At 50.9% G+C, this 21,628-nt stretch overlaps 1 protein-coding gene across 4 annotated transcripts in view; it reads right to left on the reverse strand.

Moving 5' to 3' along the window:
- Positions 1-2,663: 2,663 nt before the first annotated feature.
- The window catches only part of KCNIP1 (potassium voltage-gated channel interacting protein 1), a 247,469-nt gene continuing 228,504 nt past the window's right edge, over positions 2,664-21,628 (reverse strand). Inside the window, exons 1-8 of one of the 4 annotated variants that reach the window (XM_023764508.1) lie at positions 14,458-14,482; positions 9,635-9,759; positions 8,876-8,945; positions 7,926-7,996; positions 6,844-6,951; positions 4,987-5,091; positions 4,061-4,123; positions 2,785-2,832 (exon numbers count right to left, since the gene is read on the reverse strand). In XM_023764508.1, the coding sequence (XP_023620276.1) occupies positions 2,785-2,832; positions 4,061-4,123; positions 4,987-5,091; positions 6,844-6,951; positions 7,926-7,996; positions 8,876-8,945; positions 9,635-9,736 (567 nt within the window). In that variant the 5' untranslated portion in view covers positions 9,737-9,759; positions 14,458-14,482. Of the gene's footprint in view, positions 2,833-4,060; positions 4,124-4,986; positions 5,092-6,843; positions 6,952-7,925; positions 8,108-8,875; positions 8,976-9,634; positions 9,760-14,457; positions 14,483-21,628 lie in introns of those variants that run through there. The other 3 variants (XM_006100956.3, XM_023764507.1, XM_023764509.1) reach the window with 3 other exon arrangements.

A 21,628-nucleotide genomic window follows, 5' to 3' on the forward strand; every position in this document is an offset into this window, starting at 1 on the left:
CCTCCCAGACAGCTCACCCCCTGGGCTCCCGCGCAGTCTGGAGTCCCCAGCTGCGGGGCCCACACCTTATTCGGCGGGGCGCCTGCGCCATCTAGCGGCTCATTGGCGAGCAGCAGCCTCCGCTCACACCCAGCTGGTGCGGCCTTGGTGGGCGTTGGGATGCTTGAGGCACACCTGCCGCTTCCGTTTTAACCCTTCGTCCCCCCTCAGTCACCACAATAGCCTGTCTTTCTCCACATCTCCCCAAGCACTCACCTGTTCTGTGCCAGCTTTATCAGCGAGGGGCTTTGACCCCTTGGACTGGGCAGGCAGTGGGGGGCGAGGTGGTGGGAGGATCGGTGACTCTTAACTTCCAACCCCTTGCCACAAGAATCCTTGCCCGTTTCAGCTGTTCCCATGAATGTGGTTCGGTGGAGGGAGAGGTGGAACAGGACTGGGGGTTCCTATTTCTAGCTCCCATTAGACTGGATGAGGGAGCCTTGACCGGGCTTTGGGACAAGGGTGTGGGTGGGACTGCAGGTGGCAGGCTTCCTGGTGGGGGTAGAGTGATGTGCTGTAGCTGGAGAAACGTGGCGGGGAATGAACTGATGGTTAGATGAAGAGCGGTGGTTCTCAACCTTGGCTGCACATTAGAATCACGTGGGAATCTTTTTAAAATCCTGATTTCTGGGCCTCATCCTCCGGAAATTCTGTTTCTTTGTTATGGGGTGAGGCCACAATATTAGTAACAAAGAAACAGAATTTCTGAAGGATGAGGCCCAGAAATCAGGGTTTAAAAAAGATTCCCAGGTGATTCTAATGTGCAGCCGAGGTTGAGAACCACTGTCTTAAAGCATCCTGCTGCCCGGCCCCACCCTCAGAGAGTCTTCGTCAATTGGCCTGGGGGAGGGAGGGCCCAGGTGTTAGCACTTTTATGCCCCAGGTGATGGTGATGTGCAGCCAGGGCGGAGAACCGTGGCCTAGACCTTCCTGATGCAGGTCACGACCCCAGGTGGGAAGGGCCCCAAGTCCAGGCCCTCTGCTTGGGCCGATGTGTGCGCCTTGCTGGAGGCGGACCCGTGTCCAGCAGCCTTAGATGACCACATGGCAGCACGCGGGAAGTGCAAAGAGGGAAGCAGAGCTGCAGCCCCTACGCGTTCCAATCAGGAGAGGCCGAGGGGCCCAGCGATCAGATTGGAGTATCTCCCGCACGCTGAGACGGGGTGGCCTTCTCTGGCACCCGAGCCTCTCCCCTGCTCTACGTGTTTCCTCATCTGCTCTTTGGAGTCAGAGGACCCCTGTGCCCCTGAACTGACCACAGGTGAGTGAGATTTGTTTGAGGTATGCTCAGTTCCCCTCGTAGGAAGGAAGACTGGGGAAGAGTTTAATCTCTCTATAGAGCTGCGTGCTACCCTAGGCCGTCTCCTTATCTCTCTGAGCTTCAGTGTCCTCACCAGTAAAAACCAGGACTCTGCCTTCCAGAATGTTCTACAGTGAGCATGACATAAGATAATGTCTATGAAGCCCCTGGGGCAACAACACCTGGCACATAGTAGAGGCTCCATAAATTGCTTTCCCTCCAAGAATGCCACTCTCAGGTCTGGGGAGGCCCAGACCCACGGGTTCACCAATATCGTCATTTGCTGCTCAGAGGCTGAAGTCATTTGCTCAGCCTCTGGACTCCGGGGAGTGGGGGTGGGGGTGGGGGCTCAGCAGGAGGTGGTGGCAGCCTCTTTATCTCCGTGTCCTCAGCCACACCCGCGAGGTTCCTGACCGTCCACAGGAGAGGGTCTTGGGAGTGGGGGGGGGAGCTTGTTGGAAGGGAGGTGCTGAGAAGAGTTTCCTCTTCAGGATGATGCATTTGCACGTGGCCCTGGGATTTGCATCTGAATTGGATGTTTGCTCGGGACCTCCTAAGTACTAATAATTAGATGCAAATGAATGGTCTGGCCTTCGCTTTTTACAACTCACCTCTCCTGCCCAAAGGACTCAGGGAAGACGTGACGATTAAGAGTGTAAGAAATACTTCTGTTTATTGGTTAGAAGATGGTATAAAATTACAGTGATTTGCAGGCTTTCTGGCAGGGACATGCAGTGCTGGGCTCTAGCAGGAGATGGAGTGGAGACATGGACCCCTGGGCATCAGCTCCCTTCCTGGGCTCTTAAGGGATGGGTCCGACCAGCACAGATGCCAGTGAGAGAGGATTACTGGTCCTTGCCTCCAGGAACAAAAGGAAGGGGCGGTTTGGGTGGTCAGACAATGCCATGCTCAATAACTCAGTCCTGCCCTCCGCAGGTCAGGTGCTGGCCCTCCCACGCTAGTCACGGTAGATTCACATCGTTCCGAAGAACGCTCATTCTTCCCACCGAAGGGAGGGAAACAGGCACATTGGTTTGGGAGGCCATCAGAGGATGGAGGGCGTTTGGCTCAGGCCACCTTGCTTCCAGACACATCGAGGTCTGCTGCACTGTAAGCAGAGGGCGGGGGGCGCGCAAGCAGACACACACGTGTGCAGTACAGTCTAAGCTCAGGCAGAGGGGCCGTCCCCGGGGCGGCGGTGTGACGAGATGAGCATGCTTCCAATTTCATCTTGTCTCTCTCAGGAAGAGGGAGGAGGAAGAGCTGGCCATCAGAGACCGGGCCACGGGATGCTGGGCTCCATAGGAAGTCTTCGGCGGAGAATTCTTCCCAAGTACAGAAGGTGTTTCTGTCCCAGAGTCAGTGTAAAACCAGGAGGGCAGATCAAGGTGTGAGGTTGGTGGTTTAGTCCAATGTCTCTGAGAGCCGGATGGCTGTGTCTGCAGTTACATGACGTTTTGGAACAGCTGGAGGGACCTCATGATGTTGTCATCCTGGGGAGGGGTGAGGGGAGAGAATGGTTAGAATTCCTGAGAAGCTCCGTATCTGGGGATCAAACCTCCAGCGTGGGTTTCCTGGGCAGAAAGACCTCTGCAGGTGTTAAGGCAGAAATAGAATATCAGGGACTAGCTATAGTTATAAGAAATATGAACCATGATGGCCTCATTCTGATTAAAGAAAGGACATTCTAACCTGGCTGGGAGTTGTACAGCCTCAGGACCTGGGAGTCAACCTTGGACCCGGGAGTCAACTTTGGAATGAGATCCATTTTCATTCAAGAACTGCCTAGTATCATGGAAAGATTAACAACCTTGTTGTCCAATGGAGTTCTGCCCCAGCCCTCACTGCCTCCTTCCCCACACCTGTGATTCCTAAACTCAGGCTTAGGAGTTACATGTAATCTTTGTCCCACCCAATATAAGCAGCTGGCTTATGTGTGTGTTTGCAGAGCAGATTTTTGTGGGTGACCTGCTGCTCTCCCTTACTGCTGGAATTATTGGAATAAACACTCATATATGATTCAACCCTGTCTCTACTTGATTGGCTCAAGCAGTGATAGGTAGCCTGGACCCATTGGTTGTCTGGTTTCAAAAGGGCGTGAGAAACGAGGAGTGAGGGCTGGGGCCCAGAAAACAGGCCACTCAAGGCAAGGAGCGCCTTCTCTGGCCTTAAGGAATTGGGAAGGAGCCAGTTAACCAGTGAACCAGGGAGTGTTGCTTCTTTTAAGAAGCGCCAGGCAATTGCATTTTATCAAATGATTTTCTACATCAACCCCACATATGGAGTCTCTGGGGTGGAACCGTGAGATGTACATTTTCCGGATCATCCCGGGCAGCTGTCATGCACACTGTGGTTTGAGAGTCTCAGCTTTAGTTATTTTCCCAGCGATTCCCCTGTTGTCCGGGCAGTGGGTCATCATGCCAGAGGCAGGTAAAAAAATGATGGTGTCGCCCACGTGGGAAGCCTGTAGTCTCACAGAGACCCCCCTGGGCTTGCCCATGCCCCCCTGCCCCTCTCAGGCTGCCTGGCTCAGCCCGCTTGGCCGAGACCAACCGCAGATCACTCCGGGGAGTGGCGATGGTTGGGATTCTGACTTGCTGCCGGTGGTATCAGTGGCTCTGACTTGAGGGGTCACAGTTTGTCATTCTCTCCCTCCCGCAGGTCGCCAAGCCCCGGTTTTCCTTCCCCGATTTAGAGACGTGGCCTGAGATCTCTCCTCACCTCCTGACAGGATTCGAGAAATTCATCTAACGTCACGATCCCGTCTTTATTTTTGTCCATTTTCTGAAAGACACGAGAGGAAGCACTTGAAAGAACCTGGCATTCTGCATTCCAGAAGCGGCCCTTTACTCACCAACGCTGCCCCGAGAAGGACGGTGGTTTGTCACCGGCCGAGAACTCCACCGGGCCCTGGGGAGAGCACCTGACACCAGGAGCATCCTTACAATGAAAGACACGCTCCGGACTCTCATCACTTCATCACCGGCCCCGCCTGCTGACACCCTCACGTGTCTCCTGCCATCTTCCAGCCTGGACATGAGAGCTCTACTTCTGTCACTGTCACTCTGTGACCCTGAGTGAGTCTCTCAGCCTCTGTGAACCTGCTTTTCCCATCGGCCAAGTGAGAGGATTCGACTAGCGTGACTCTGGCGTTCTCTGATACTCTACCGCTAGGTGCGTTTTAACTAAAATGCCACGGGGACCTTGCCATCCTTCTACTCACGGATTAACAAGGATCAAGTCTTCTACCTGAAGACCTCCCAGTCCATCCACCGCAGTTCCCAAGCCCATTTCCCTCGCTCTCTAGACACCCGTGCTCACCACCTGCACACATGTGCTCACACCTGCACACATGTGCTCACCACCTGCACACATGTGCTTCATGACGTCTTCCCTGTGGACTCGGAGCCCCCAAGAATCTCATGGAACTGAGAGGGTGCACGATCCCACGGGTACTTCCCTGTGTTCTTCTGTAGTGTCTACTCGCCTGCTTAACGAGATCACCCATTCCCGGAGAGCAATCCCTTTGTAATTCTTTCTGTTCCCTACTGTGTGCGGGACAGGGTTGGACACCAGCCACTGCTCAGACGCTGTGGGCTGACCGGTCTCAGCTGAGCTCGCGCTCCCGCCCAGGTGTGTACACTTACCTGGAAGAAGACGTCCACGTGCTGCCTGGGGGTGTCCTCCTTGAGCACGGGGTACGTGTATTTCCCCATCATGTCGTAGATGGCCTTGACGATGTCCATCATCTCCTGCACAGGGACACGGAAGCACAGGGTGGAAACCCTGAGGTCAAGCTCTTCTTAGGTGATGGTTTGGGGCTCCTCATCCCCCTTAGGAATGAGAGTGATTACAAGGACCTTCTTTCGCTGGGGAGGGGAGTTAGAAAGCAGACCAGCAGGGCACCTCCTCCCACAGAGGACAGTGGGAAATTCCCTTTGCCTCCAGAAGCCCTTGGGTAGTAGTTGCCTTTTCTTGAGCGTTACCCTCCGTGAGGGTTAATGTTGGGATTGGGGTGGACCTGTTTATGTACCGGTCAGCCCACACTCCGTTTCTGGAAGGCCCTCTCCCCACTCTTTAATTCCTGGGTGGCTGGATTTGTACCCGGTGACCTGTCCCTGTGGCCACAAGTGACCCTGACCACAGCTGACTGCAGCAGAGGTGGACAGCTGACTGAGGCTGAGCTACTCGGTATAGTGTTCTATACGTGCTGCTTTATAAAGTGACTTCCCCAATGCAATGCATCATACACGTTCTCCATCGTGTTACTCTTGCGTGATGTTAGCTGGCCACCTGGGTTTCCACGGTATGTAGTCACTGGAATTCAGGTAACACACTTGCTATCGGGGATATTAGGGTTTTCCCATTTTGGGGGTTGTTCAACAATTTATCTTCAGCCTCTGGGACACCTAATAAGCCCTCAAATATGTGTTGGGCAAAGGCATGACTGAATGAATGAGGAATAAAACACTGGAGGGAACCTTGCAGGGCTGAGGTGAGGGTTGGTGCTCAGGAAGCAGATGTTATGGATGCTACATCCAAGCTTCAACCAAGATGCTGGGCACAGTAGATACCCACGTGCGTTTTGAGGTGGACCTGAGGGCCTTTCACTGGCTAGACCAGTGGTTCTCAACCTTCCTAATGCCGCGACCCTTTAATACAGTTCCTCATGTTGTGGTGACTCCCAACCATAAAATTATTTTCGTTGCTACTTCATAACTGTAATTTTGCTACTGTTATGAATCGTAATGTAAATATCTGATATGCAGGATGTATTTTCATTGTTACAAATTGAACATAATTAAAGCATAGGATTAATCACAAAAACAATATGTAATTATATATGTGTTTTTCCGATGGTCTTAGGCGACCCCTGTGAAAGGGTCGTTTGACCCCAAAAGGGTCGCGACCCACAGGTTGAGAACCGCTGGGCTAGACAGACACCACATGGACTCCGAGGCTCCAAACGTGTCAAGCAGTGAAGGTTCAGAAATTATTTGTGACCATTTCTTTAGAAATGGCTGCACCCACGCTCACCCCCTTCTGCGGGTTTATTGCAAAATAGGTTGTGGCCCATATGATCCAACTGTGGTCTCCTCTTCGCCCCCAATCTCCCTTTTCTCTTCAAGGAGAAAACTGCAAAACTATTCCAACTTTTGGCTCTCACTGTGGCTGTTCACCTGTTAAAATGCAAGCTCCCCTGGGAAGAGTAATTCTACACTGAAACAAACCACTTCTACCCACTTAGAAATCCGCATCGAATGTGTGTGAGCCAGTGAGAATGAATGGATCTATTTAGCCCTTTCTTAGTGCCTGGGAAAGGGGCAGCGTAGGGCAACGGGGAGGGCAAAGGAGAACTTCTTCGTTTTGCCGGACACCAGCTCTGTTCGCCCCAAAGCAGATCCCTCCTCACTGGGACACCTTCCTCACCATGACTGGGCTGTTTCCTATTTCATGAGATGCCTTCTGGTGGCCCCTCACGCCCTTGGCCTCAGCCCGCTCACCTCTTTGTTTATGTATCCATCCTTATTGATGTCATACAAGTTAAATGTCCACCTTAGCTTCTCATGGACGGTTCCTCTCAGCAGGATCGACAGAGCGGTTACGAAGTCCTGAGAAGTGGAAGAGGCATGAGTGACAGTAACACCAAGCCGTCGGCTGGGGTGCAGCTCTGTCTGTGGGTCCGGCTCTTTGACTGATTTGACACCATGGTGTCTCCCATGGCCTCTGTCCCCAGAAGGATATGGCCAAGCTCAGTGAAGAGCAGCGGCTCCCCCCCCAACCCCCCCTTATTCCCCTCCCTGCCCCACTTTTTGGGAAGGAGCCCCCTTGGGGAGGAATGGAGCTCTGTGCCTGCTGATACCTCCAGACACAGGCCACAGCCTCCCTGGAACTGCCTCCTCCCACGGCTGCGGTGATTGTGTGGGTGGTGGCATAGGCTAGAGCAGTGGTTCTCAACCTTCTGGCCCTTTAAATAGTTTCTCATGTTGTGACCCAACCATAAAATTATTTTCGTTGCTACTTCATAACTGTCATGTTGCTGCTGTTATGAATCGTAATGTAAATATCTGATATGCAGGATGGTCTTAGGCGACCCCTGTGAAAGGGTCGTTCGACCGCCAAAGGGGTCGCGACCCACAGGTTGAGAACCGCTGGTCTAGTGGCTAAGAGCGTGGACTCTGGGAACGTCCTACTTGAGTTCAAATCCCTCCTTTGCTGTGTGATCTTGGGAAAGGCAGGCGGCCTTACTTCCCTCTTCTGCAACTAGTAGTACATACTAGCCCCTACTCTGCAGGGCTTTTGTGAGGGTTCAGGGAACTGATACACGAGAAGCACTAAGCACAGAGCCTGCGTGTGCTCGCTCCGTGTGCACGGGGGCTACCAGACTGCCACCGTCGGTCCCTCGAGGCCCTGAGCTCTGGAGGCAGGGCCGGCACCGCTTCTCTCTCTATCCAGGAAATGCTTGTTAAACGGATGGTGGTTTTTTGTCTTCCCTGAGGGCATCTGATGACCAACCCTTTCCCCAACACCCCGTGACTCAGAGCAGAGGAGACGGGGACCCGGGGAGTCCCAGAGACACACGCACCTCGAACTTCACGGAGCCGGTCTGGGTGGTGTCGAAGGCGTGGAAGAGGTAATGGGCGTACGTGCTGGCATCTGCAAGGCAGAGGAGAGGCAGGTGAGGGGAGCAGGGTGCCGGAGCGGGCTGAGAGCACTTAGGACAACAAGAAAGAGAAGAGGGTGGTGCTGGGGGATGCAAAGGAGACGCTATGGAGTGGCAAGCCCACAGGCATGAACCGGATCCGCCTGGCTCTCCTGGGGTTCAGGTGGGAAGTCCTGGCGAGAGCCGAGACAGGCCCTTGCCCCTGCACCTAGCCACCCCCAGAGACAGACCCCCCTGCCTGGCTGTGTGGTTCTTGGCGGACGAATGACAGTGACCGGATGGGGACGCTCTTCTGATTGGCAGTGCTCACTGCTGTGTGGTCCCGAGTGAGGCTTGGCCTCCCCGAGACGCAGCTGCCGCATCGGGAGGAGCACCTGCTTTCTAGAGCCGTGCCGGGCCTTCATGAGGGGGCCCTGTCGCCCTCCCCCCTCCCGGAGAGGGACCCTTTCCAGAGCTCTTTCCTGCTAATGCTTTCCCAAACTCCACATCGTGTAATAAGGGAAGCATCTTGGAGAAGGGAGGCTGCTTCTCAAAAACGGAGCTGGGCCCGGCTGGTGTGGCTCAGTGGTTGAGCATCGACCTATGAACCAGGAGGTCACGGTTCAGTTCCTGGTCTGGCCACATGCCCGGGTTGCAGGCTCGATCCCCAGTGTGTGTGTGTGTGTGTGTGGGGGTGGGGGGGTGGGGGGGGGAGGGGTGCAGAAGGCAGCAGATCAAGGATTCTCTCTCATCATTGATGTTTTTCTCTCTCTCTCTCTCTCTTTCTCTTTCTCTCTCTCTCTCTCTCTCTCTCCCCCTCTCTGAAATCAATACAAATATATTTTAAAAAAAGAAAAGGGAGCCAGGCAGGGTCTTTCCCAAGGTGGACTCACCTCCGTGAGGGAAGAACTGTGCGTAGATCTGCTTGAATGTTTCTTCATTGACCACACCACTCGGGCACTCCTGCCGGAAGGGGACAGTCAGCGGGGGTGTCTGAGGTCCGCCCCCAGAGCAGGAGACTGGGCCCAGCCTTGGGGTCTAGGGTTCCTTATGATCTCTAGATCCGAAGAGGCAGGGAGGGGTTGGGGGAAGGTCCGGGGGAGGAGCAGCCCCACCTTAGGACCGAAGCGGCTTTGCAGAATGACGAGACTTCCTCAGAGAATGGGCTGGGAGGAGGAAGCGTTTGGACTCTGGGAGGAGAAGGACTTGGGTTGGTTCCTGGCTCAGCCCCTTCTAAGCTTTGTGACTTTGAGTCAGTCTCTGACCCTCAGTGTCCTTCGCTGTAAAATGGGCCTAACAGGATCTTCCCAACAAGACTATCGTGAGGTTCAGTACCCGAAATAAGCGGTGAATGAACACGCTGGCTTTCAGGCTTATGTATCAGTGCCGCCAGCTGGGTTAGCAGCCCCTAAACCCCACTGTTTCTGAGGCACCAACCATAGAGTGTGAACGGGTTATGCTGAGCTGGAACCCATCCTGCCTGGAGTCCTTCTTTCCCGCCAGGCGGCCTTGCCTCACGTGCCCTTTATAGAACCGACCTCCCTCCTTTCACAGCGACACCGATGGGGGAACTCTGGACAGACCCCCGGGGCATCTGGGAGAGCTCAGCCCCAGGGGAGCCCGGCGGGGCCTCCGGGGGCCAAGGGTCTTACGTTTTTGAAGCCCCGATAGAGGACCTGCAGCTCCCTCTTGGTGAAGTTCGTCTGGGCCTCCAGCTGCTCCAGGCCCTCAGGCCGGTGGCAAACCATGGTCATCTCCAGCTCGTCTTCAATCTTATCTGGAACCAGAGGAGTTGGCATTGGGATGCTGACCGGGGGTCGCTGTCAGACCAGTCGGGGCTGTCTCCAGGGTCGTGACCTGGGACACAGGGCCGAGGGCCGGGACCACCCTGCAGAGGACCTTCCTGCCTGGATCCCTGCCCGGTCCCTGTCTGTCTCACCACCATCCATGTCTCCAGGTCAGACCCCAGGGGAGGAGCTCGGTGCTGGAGAGAAACACATTCCCAGTGAGGCTGACAGCGGTGGTGCTAAAAATAAGCCCGCATGGAAACATTCCCCTTTCTTTTGAAATGATTTCTTTGCATATTCAATGCGCTGCGCACTGAACATCGGAATATTCTAGAGACACAGGTAAGTGAGCAGATGGATCCACACCCTCCAAATAACAAAGGGAAACAGCCTATCAGAAAAGCATAGATTAGCCCGGCTGGCGTGGCTCAGTGTTTGAGCATCGACCTATGAACCAGGAGGTCACGGTTCAATTCCCCGTCAGGGCCCAGGCCCAGGTTATGGACTGGATCCCCAGTGTGGGGCGTGCAGGAGGCAGCCGATCAATGATTCTCTCTCATCATTGATGTTTCTGTCTCTCTCCTTCTCCCTTCCTCTATGAAATCAATTAAAAAAAATAAAAGCATGGAGTAAACTCTCACCATTTTGGACAACTAGAGAAAGGCTAGCACGATCCAGCAAAAAGTTCAAATTACAGCATGAATATAAATTTAAAAATAGGGATGTATTTTACAGTATCGTTTTGTAATATTTACTAGCTGGCCTGACATCATGGGAACAGGACTGAAATGGGAGCTACTTTATATACATGAAAGCTTCTAACGCATTGACGGGCTCTCAAAATCGCTGTTTTAAGGGGCAGTTTAACCACAGTGCCATCTCATTTTGCACCAGTGATGTAAAAGGTGTCCGTCAATTAAAGGAGAACTCTGCCCACCTCCTGTCGAAGGATCACAAACCCAAACAGGCGGAACTCTCGTCGTCTTTCCATCCCAGAGGGTGAGTGAGTGTTTCCTCTGGGCGCTGCCAGAATGCTTTCTATGAATTTACTCCCATCAAGAATCAATTACCATCTAACCTTTCCTGCCCATCGTTGTCATGCAGGCGTTACCAAATCCATATATTGAACGTGCAAGTCTGGGCTGGCGAGAATAGTGGCGAGGTGGGCAGCTGCGGGGAACGGACCCCACCCTGGCACACCCCGCGGCCACGGAGAGTGAGGACGGGCGGGGTTTCTCCCTGAGAGAGCAGGTGAGCCGTGCGTGACTCTGTGGGCATCACTCTAGTCAGTGTCTGCCTCTTTGCACCACTTTTCCTTTTGCTACTTGGATTTCAAGAGGAAAGGGATCCATCCAAGTGAGTTTGAATCTTGCAGCTTCCCCCAAGGGAACGGGCGTTTGGCTGGGTTTCCAAGGGAGAGGCCGAGGAATTTGGTGACAATTCCTTGTCATCATCTCTCTTATGTGCCTGGCAATACATATCACCGTGTCCTGCTTGGGAGCAGGACAGATTAGTCAACGTAAGTAAGATCCTCTGTTTAGACAACATGGCCGCAGTGGCCAATTTCCTTGTAACTCTCACAGAGCCTTTAATTGTTATTATGTTTGCAGCTAACAAGTAGCAATTACAAACAAGCAACAAACCCCCACATAAATCTAATTCAGAATGCTCATATTTTCTTTAGCTCATTTTAAAATACAAATCAAATTGTTGGTTTAAATCGCCTGGCATTAGATTCAATTGCAATTTTACGTAAAAATGCACAGAGAGCCCTGGCCGGTGTGGGCTCAGTTGTTTGGAGCGTCGTCCTGAAAGGTTTGATCCCAGTCAGGGCTCATGCCCGGGTTGCAGGCTTGATCCCCAGTAGGGGGATGCAGGAGGCAGCCAATCAATGTTTCGATCTCATTTCTCTCTCTTTCTCTCTCCATTCCCCTCTCTCTAAAAATCAATTATAAAACGCACAGATATTTAACATTGAAAAGAGGCAAAAGTTATGTTAAAATGTAAGTAAGGAAGATACAAATGTATTTTTGGAAGAAATGGTGTATTTTTGAAGGTGTCTAGTATACCTTTCCCCATTTATCTTACCTAGAAGCTTAATGATATTTTTACAAGATCGTCTTCTTTCTATTCAGCTCCTGACTGAATTCCTCCTGAGTCTGAGAGTCTGACTCAGAAACTGCACTTGCCTGCCATCTCTTTTTATTAAAAATGCACTAAGTAGTTATTGAAATACCAAATATTAAACCCATTAAGGTAGAACTGGACTTTATTAACAAATGATTAGTTTGCTGTCTGGGCAGCGGGATCAATTCCCATATCAAACGGATTCTGTAACACCTGAACAGTCGGGCATCGCCTGGCGAGCTTTTGTTTTATTTTCCTTTCCCGCCACCCTCTCCTTGTCAGGCTGCGGTGACAGCAGCTACGGAGGGAAATCCATGTCTCTGGACTGGAGATGCTGGAAGCAGCCTGCACACGGGCAGGCGGGGCTTAAACCCGCGGCTCTCGGTTCTCTTACTGTTAATTAGTAAGAACTCGAGTTCACACAGCAATCCAGTCAGCATACACACACATAGAAGCAAGAGTTTTATGGAATCATTCTTTCCCCCATTAATGTGCTATTTTCAACTTTAATCTCTTTCTTTGTAAATCTGTGCCGAGTGTGACCCTCCTGTGCCATGACGGGCAAATGGAAACGACTAATTGGCCTACACTTGAGGCAACCTTGGAGCGGGGAAGCATTCCTGCGTCTCACTCCAGCTCTCTCCTCCCTTTCCTGGGATGCCTCGTGGCTTGGCCACTGTACGTACACTCTGCAGACACTGGGAAGGGGCCTCAGGGGTTTTTGCACCCTCCTGTTGGCCCCGGAGAGTCCCTGGGTGGAGGAAGAGGAAACAGCATTAGTAGGTGGGGGGCCTGCTTGATGGTTCTTTGGAGGTTCGTTAAGAGTCTCCGAGGCCAAACGTTGCTTGTTGTTATTATTTTTGTTATTAAAAATAATAACGAGCCAGTTCCCAAGATTGAGCGTGGATGGTAGAAAATTAACCTAGAGATGAGCAAACCTGTTTGTCAAGTACTTTTAATTTGTAAAATGTTTTCATGCCCGTAAGCCACTCAACCCTGTGTGTGGTGGGGAGTGGGGGACCATTGCCTTCTCCATGCGAACATCAGGGAGATGGGTGTCCTGACACATAAAGAGTGCTCTAAGCAGGAGCACCTTCGAAAGCGATGTACCATCTCTCACTGGGGGTAGTGAAAAGCAGATCGAATAACCAACTGCAGAGGATGCAGAAGGAGAGGCTGGAGAAGATGATGCAGAGGAAGTGGTCCTGACATCTGGGGGTCACAGCCCTTCCGAGTGTGGGATGAAAGCTTCGGGCCCTCAGAAAAGGGAAGGCTCTGCCGCATGGCATTGTGCCTTGAGTTCTCTCAGTGACTTCCTGTCTCTCTCACCCCCACGGAGCCCAGGTGAAGGGCTGGCACAGGTGACCTTCCATTAAGTGGCTTCTCCTGAATCCCAGGCCTGCTGTCATCGACAGCTGGTGACAGACCTGGACCCAGAGTCCCGCCAGCCAGGCCTCTTGTATAGATCTCGCTTCCACGTGTCCCTGCAACGGCTTCTGCTTCCCTTGAGCACAAATTGCAAATGGGCTTGTAGCCAGCCTTCCAGTGGGTCTGCCCCCAGCAAGCTCTGGCCTGTGTACAAGTCAGACCCTTAGACTATGAGGAGCAGGAGGACCCACGCCTTTGGTCTTCTCCCTGGTGAGGCGCCTCCTCTGTCAGGCCCATGACCATGGCCATGACCATCTCCTTCTCCCTGGATGGAAAAATAGTTTCTCCATCCTGCAGTCTCTGGCTGGACTTCATACCCACCCAAGCAGTTTTGAGGTTACAAAGTGGTGTCCCTTGGCGTGAACACAGCCCACAGATAGGTCTTGTTCGGCCTATAACATGTGCTATAATTTTTTTGGAATGCATTGCCAAGATTTTCCTTGGGAAATGGGATTATCGGAAGCTTCGGTCTCGAGTTGTCACAAGGCAATTGTTTCCTGGAGCTGAGCAGTGGCTGTCCCCTCCAGTTCACCTACGTCAGCTATGCCGCCTTCCTGGCCCCGGAGGCATTTCAGCTTTTGGCTCCTGACCTGTGGTACACACCCTCACACCTGCCTGCCTTTCCCCTGCCTCACCCGACTCCGTCTACCTAACCTTCTCGCTCCCTCACTATTTGCTTAACACATTCCACGTTGTTCCACAAATGGATTGAAGCAATTATATGAAATAAATATAATACAATAATAAGAGGTAAAGTAATAAGAAAAACAGCCTCAGAAAATGTGGATTCGATTAGGAGGTCAAGACCACAGGGACCAAGAGAACACAGAAATTCAGGTCATTTGTTCTATGCAGTTACTACACTTGAGCCACAAATTGGCGCTGAGCTCTTATATATGTTTTATTGCCCAGGAGAGGAAAACATATCCGATGCTTCGGGGAGCAGAGCTTTCCTCATAAGTTGTCTCTAAAAGGATGTTTCCAACGGTTTCCGTGCAGGTGGGGTCTGTGAACACGGGGTACAGAAAGTCGGTGAGCGAGAAGACTTCTTACAAAACCTGAATACTCGGTTAAATAGCTCTTCCTTTGAAAGTAATGTGGCCAAGGAGTCAAGTTAGTTTAAGCTTTTTTACCTCTCTGATACTGGTAATACCACCAGGCGATGTCTAGGAAAAAGTAAGAAAACATTTTACCAAATCCATTCATCAAAAAAGCAAAACACACTTTCATTTTCCAGGGAGCGTCCGCTCCGAGGGAGTCCAGGTCACCGTCCAGCTCGACCCAGGCCAAGAGGTGTTGCAGGGGAGCTGGGCTGACCTCTCCCCAGCCTTTCCCCACCGTGAGAACAGGCAAGAGCGATGGGTCAGCTTGCAGTGCCCGCGGCTCCCAGCAGGGGGCTCACTGAGCATGCCCGCAGCCATGCAGCCATGCAGCCGGAAGAGAGATGGGATGGCATGGGGCAGAGGATGCGCGGATGTGGATGGGTCTCGGAAATACCTGCGCGTTTGCTTGAAGAGTGGCTCAGAGATACCCTCCACAATGGAGGCCCCATTGCCCCTCTCCGCTACTTGGTGATTTGAAGCCGATTCTTTAACAACAATCCATGAAGTATCTACTATACGTACCGGGAGGGGCAAAAGTACGTTTACAGTTGTCCCACCCTATGTATCAGTGAATGAAATAACTCTGTCCCCTGCTCTCATGGAGCTTACAATCTACAGATCTCGTCCCTTTTCAGGCTGTAAGTAACAAAGATGCAAAAAAGGAAAAGGGCCCTTAAAAAACCCAACTAGCACATTAGGACATGCGAGCAGAGTGGAGGCGGGTTCCCCGTGATGCGGAGAATAAAACAAGACAAAACATCAGCCCTAGAAAATCCTCATGGCAGCGTGGAGTGCGGGCCCCAGGTCCCAGAGAGTGGGACACAGGGGCTCTATTTGCTGCTCCCCCACTGGGAGTCTACCCGGGGATCGGCCTGGTTTTCCTCTGCAGGCCATTACTTGAACTTCCTCCTGTCCTGCCAGTGCCTCGAACAAGACTGTGGAAGGCAGCCCAGCCGCCACCTTAAGGGTGTTTTAGTCACTCCCACCTACAACCCCGACAGGAGCGACTTCATTTCCTGCTGCCTCCCAAAGTGGTGCTGTCGGGGGCATCCAGGGGTAAGTGTTTCTGCTCTTGTCTGCCGACATGAATTTCATACAAGAGACTTATTTTGCTGGACTTAGTTGCCCTCTTCTACCCCTCTGCATAAGTAGCACTGGTATTTATTTTTTCGAATAGACTTTCTTTTGAGAGCAGTTTTAGGTTTACAGAAAATGGGGAGAGTTCCCACACACCCAGCCTCACCGTGTCCCCTATTATTAACATCTTGCTTTGGTCTGACATATGTGTTACAATGGAAGAAACAAGATAAATAGTTTATTTTTAACTGAAGTCCATAGTTTACATTAGCCGTCACTCTTCCCACGGTACAGTTCTATGGGTTTTGACACAAGTATAATGCCCTGTATCCTGCAGAACAGATTCACTGCCCTAAAAACCCGTCAGGAGCATTTTCGTATGGACTGGGCTTCTCTGGCACGCCAGGGAGGAAGGAAGGACATCCTGTCTGCTCATACGGAGCTCTCTCAGGCTGGTACACACACAGACCAGGGATTACAAACTCAGATGTAAGGATGGGAGCGTGACTTGCAGCGGTCTGGGAAGACAGAAATTGGACAGTGCTATTGGGGCCAAGCCTGGAGGGGCCACAGAGCAATGGGCCTGACCCCCTGGACTCCTTATTCCTTAGGCATTTGCTAATTCTTAAAGGATAGTTCAAGAGAAATTAGGCCAAAGCCAGAAGGTCGCAGAGCCAAACAGAGTTTTCCGCGGGCTCGCCAAGGCAAATGGAACACCTTCAATACAAGAGAGCCATCGCCCAGTAAAAGCCAAACCCCAACTAAGTGCTGCTTGCAAGCATAAGGGCACAGGAAAGGTCAAAGTGAGAGGATGGAAAACGATACAGGATGCAAACCCAAATCAACAAAAGCCTACATGGCTCTTTCAACACCAGATATCAGAGACTTTCAGGCAAGACACTTGCTAGAGAGGAAGAGAGAGCTTTCGTAAGATTCAACGATTCTAAGTTAGTGTGCACTAATAATACAGCTTCAAAATACACATAAGGGCTGACAAAACTAAAATGAGAAATAGCAAATTCACAACCATAGCTGGACATTTAAAAGCACCTCTCCAATAACTGATAAACAACAAAAAATCAGTCAGGGACAGGAGATGTGAGCAACGCAGTTAACACACTTGGCCTCATGGACACGCACAGGGCTCTTTCCCCAACAGTCACAGGGTGCCGTGCGTCCTTCCCAAGTGCACATAGAACATTCACCGAAACGACCCTTCCTGGGTCATAAAGCCAATCTCGACAAAGTGCAAAGACTTGAAATTGTGCAGGGTGTTTTCTGTCCAGAGCGGAATTAAGCAAGAAATCAAGAGCAAAAAGAGCCCTGGCTGGCGTGGCTCAGTTGGTTGAGCATCCTCCCATGCCCTGAAAGGCTGAGGTGCGATTCCCAGTCAGCCCACATCCCAGGTTGTGGGTTTGGATCCCCGGTTGGGGTGTGTGCAGGAGGCAACCAATCAATGTTTCCCTCTCACATCGATGCTTCTCCCTCTCCCTCTCCCTTCTCCTCTCTCTAAAAATCAATAAAAATGTATTTAAAAAAGAAAGAACAAGAGGAAAATGAGGAAATCTCAGAATGTTTGGAAATCAAGCAGTATGGTTCGAATTCCCAAGTTACCCATGTATCCAGAAAGAAATCCCATGGAAATTAGAATGTATTTTGAACTAGATGATAATGAAAACATGGCATATCAAAACTGTGGAATGCTACTGAAACTCTACCTAGAAGGGAGTTTAAGAGATCCTGATATACTTGAGCTACAGATAACTTAGGTGACCGTGTGCATACATCTGAATGCCATGCTTCCTCGTGATACCACATTCCTAGTGTCGCCAGTGGTCCATTTTCAGTGCTGCCTAAGCTGTGTTGCTTCCATTGGAGATTACATCAGTGATGGCAAGCTGGCACCTGAAAATGTCACCTTTGCTCTCCCCTTAAAGATGTTGATTGGTTTGTTCTGGAAGGGTTTAGCACCATCTTCCTTTTTTTTTTTCTTCTTTTTTACTGCTTAAAGTATTACAAAGGTATTACATATGTGTCCTTCCCCCCCTCCCCCCGCCCTTGACAATCCCCTGGCCTCCCCTACCCCCCAGTGTCTTATGTTCATTGGTTATGCTTATATGCATGCATACAAGCCCTTCGGTTGATCTCTTACCCCCCTCCCTCCTGCCCCCCAACCCTCCCTGGCCTTCCCACTGCAGTTTGACAATCTGTTTGAGGCAGCTCTGCCTCTGTATCTATTATTGTTCATAAGTTTATAATGGTCTTTATTGTCCATGAATGAGTGAGATCATATGGTATTTTTCCTTCATTGACTGGCTTATTTCACTGAGCATAATGCTCTCCAGTTCCATCCATGCCGTTAGCACCATCTTTCTGATACCCCAATATAATGGGGTGAAGATCCTTGTTGGTGCCCATGTGGAGCAGAGACGGGAAAGAATTCTGTTTGGTCCTGAAGGGTAAGGGTAACCTGGAGGCGGAGGCTCCACGGCCCACACCAGCACACACGGCTCCTCAGCTCTGAATGTTATAAACTAACAACACGTCCCGGGAGCACTGAGCCGAGCCTTGATAACGATTTCCTGAGTGTTCCAGACATTTTTTTTAGTTTTCTTGGTTCAATAAAACTCAACTCATTTTTGCTCCAAGCATTTGTTCTCTTTATCTTGAAACCCTCCTGCCTCTTTTAAGCAAAATTAAATTTATACATTCCTCATTCATTCCCACCTCAGTCCTCAACATGCCCTAAAAAAAAAAGTCCTATAAAAAAATCTGTGAGTACTGCTACTTCCATTAGATGGGAGGTTTTCAAGATCAAATGATTAAAAATTTTCCATACACAGTGTATTTCAGTTCTCTGACCTCTCTCCCCAAGCGAGGGTGTGTGGGAAGGGATGTTGGATTTACCTTGCAACTTCTTGGGAGGGTAGTGATGGAAACGTAATGAAATTATTGAAAGCCCACAAAGTCACTGCCCAGTTTCTGACAGCAATCACAATCCTGTTGTGTAACAGTCACACATTTTTCACCGAGACCGAGAACACAGAGACACTCCTGGGAAGGAAGTGAGGCATGTAGAGGCCAGGGCTGGCAGAGAGAAGGAGCCCACACATTGTTGCAGGAGGAGGAGGAGCAAGGCCAATACGTGAGGGACCCACCCGTGTGTCCCCTCACCTCCCACGCAATGCTTTAGTGCAGCTAAGACCCTGGCCAGACTGCAAAACAGAAACGCCAGGTTCATGGTAGCATCTCCCAGGGGCAGAAATCTCCAGGCGATGGACCTCTTTGTCTGGATGAAACTTCTGACAATTGATGGAGGCAGCTCTGGCAGGGACCCCAGCTCCAGGGGGCAATTAGTCAAATGAGGCCCAAATCCTGCCACCACAGCATTCAGGCCACTCTAGGGACACCTCCTGCCGTTTCTCCTTTGGTCTCAGCTGGACACGGCCCTGAAGTTCCAGCACATGCAGGTGGCCAGTTAATGAGCGCGCTCACTGTGTTGGGGACAGAGGGCATGTGGGTCTAGATTTCTGTAGGAAATAAGAGGATTACATGGGCGGGATTTTTGTTGCTCCTTTTGAATGGGAAGCAAAAAATGACAATTCATTGCAAATGGGGTTGGGAGGAGTAGTGTATTTCAGTTCTCTGACCTCTCTCTACACCCTCACGTGGGGAGAGAGGTCAGAGAATTGAAATACACTGTGGATGGAAAAATTTCAAGGGCACTTGTAGTTTTAAGATGGAAAAATGAAGATGCAGAGAGAGCTTGAAGACATTTCTCAAAGGAAAAGTAAAATTGCCACATGAATAGAACTTATCTCAGGTTGGCTTGCAAACATGTCAAACTCACGGCATGTTTAAACGCGGCTGCGGCCCGCTGGCTGCAAGTGTGACATGCTTGATTTTCTCATCCATGGAAACTCACAAGATCAAGGTCAGGCTAAGGTGTGCACGCCTGTCTTTCAGCCCAGACAGCTTCATGACTTGCCAGGTGGTGTTGCCTCTACAGAGGGCTCGCTTTGGTGGGCTGTGAAGAGCCTAAACACTGGCTCTTGGGACTGGGGAGAGCAGGGGGGGTGGGGGGAGGAGAGCCCGATTAACAGCATTTTCTAATTTCCTGATGTGAATAGTCTCACCAGGGCCTAGTTCAGGATCAGCGTGAAGTCGCTGGATACGGATTTGGGAAGGGAAGTGCACAACCCCCAGCTTGACCTGGCTCCCTCACACACCCCTGCTGTTTGAGGAGAGTGGGCACATGTTCAACACTCCCAAATCCGTGTGCTCAGGTCCTCAAACCAACTACATACTGTAGGTTCAGCCCCTGAAACCCAACCAAATATACCCTTTCTTTGTTGTTAGTGTGAAAATAAACTTCTGTACACCATCTATATATACTAGTATAAAAGCCTAAGTGACCGTTATGACCAGTCAACAGAAGGATCGGTCACTACGACAATGCACTGACCACCAGGGGGCAGATGCTCAATGCAGGAGCTGCCCTCTAGTGGTCAGTGCGCTCCCATAGCCAACCTCCTGCGGCTCCTCCCCCTGGCCAGCCGGCCCCAATGGCCCTGATGACCCCAATCACCGGCCAGGCTGAGGGACCCTACCCATGCACGAATTCATGCACCAGGCCTCTAGTGCAAAATAATCACAGGTGGGGAAATACTGGAGATTGGCCAGGTGAGCGTTGGCTGGAATTCAGTACTAACGTACCCTTGGATTGAGTGCCTATGTTGGGGAACGCAGAGAGCATGGTAATAAGTTCACAATCGATCTAATCATCTCAATGTCCCTAGGAGAGATATGGTTATCAGACTAATCATGCCCTCCTTCAATCTAAATGAGGTATGTCAAGTGCTCTATGCACATAGTAGGTGCTCCAAAAAATGTTAGAACACATACTATGACTATGATTTTTCAGGGTCATTCTCCACAGTAGAATCCAATATTCACATCTGTTAGCTAGTTTCTAGGTCTAGATTATGCCTTTTCTGATGGATCTAGGTCAGTGGTTCTCAACCTGTGGGTCGCGACCCCTTTGGGGGTCGAACGACCCTTTCACAGGGGTCGCCTAAGACCATCCTGGGGAGAGAGGATGGTCTTATTTACATTATGATTCACAACAGTAGCAAAATTACAGTTATGAAGTAGCAATGAAAATAATTTTATGGTTGGGGGTCACAACATGAGGAACTGTATTTAAAGGGCCAGAAGGTTGAGAACCACTGATCTAAGTAATGAAATGTGCTTCTCTTTAACACAGGAAGATTTTCTCGTTCTGGGATTCACTCTGTCAGAGGCACCCAGGTGCCAGTTCAGTTGGACATGAAGTGGCGTAAGTGAGCATTGTCAGTCTGTATCAACTGCGGCGGACACGCGCAAACACAAGACTCTGGATGAAGGAGCACCGAGCACCTCGGTCCGCAGGTGCGTGGAACAGCGCAGAGCACTGTGGGTGGGGGACACAGGAAACACAGGTAGCACAGCCTGGAGCATGAGCACGTGGGCATAACCACGGACAGCCCTTGAGAAAATGCCCTGCCTCTTCTCCCTGAGAGTTACTACATGGCTCCAGTCCTCTGCCCTTAATAATCCAGACAGTCAGTGTGTGAACTGCTTTGGTCCATTTCTTAGCTGGAGAAGGAAGCTGGACATCACCCCCAACTGGCGCAGAACAGCCCAGCGCCAGGCCTGCAGCCAGGTCCTGGGAGAGCGGGTGTCTCCGAGGCAGGGAGGAGGTGGCGAGGTGTCATCTCCAGGCCTCGGCTCGGCAGCCTCTTAACTGTGCGCTGAATAAATGAAGCCTGGGCAGACACACCTTGAATTATTAATGAAGTTATTCAGCCCTGATTGCTTCCCTCTTTTGGGGAAAGGTTACTCACTCCAATGCCTTTGATTAGACTACACAATACATCACAATTGGGCCTATTTTATGTGCAACTTTATGGTGATAATAGTTCTGTCTCATTTAGAAGCAAATCAGACATTATGAACTTCGTGATTTATTAATGTATTGATTTCTATAAATGTCAGCGCAGCTCACAGCCAGTCAGAGAGCCCGGGAGCAATCAGTGAAGGGCCAATAAAAATGGAAAATGAAACCATCATTAAAAAAAAAAAA

Source organism: Myotis lucifugus, unplaced genomic scaffold (genome assembly GCF_000147115.1).
Source record: "Myotis lucifugus unplaced genomic scaffold, Myoluc2.0 scaffold_333, whole genome shotgun sequence".
NCBI classification, from domain to species: domain Eukaryota; kingdom Metazoa; phylum Chordata; class Mammalia; order Chiroptera; family Vespertilionidae; genus Myotis; species Myotis lucifugus.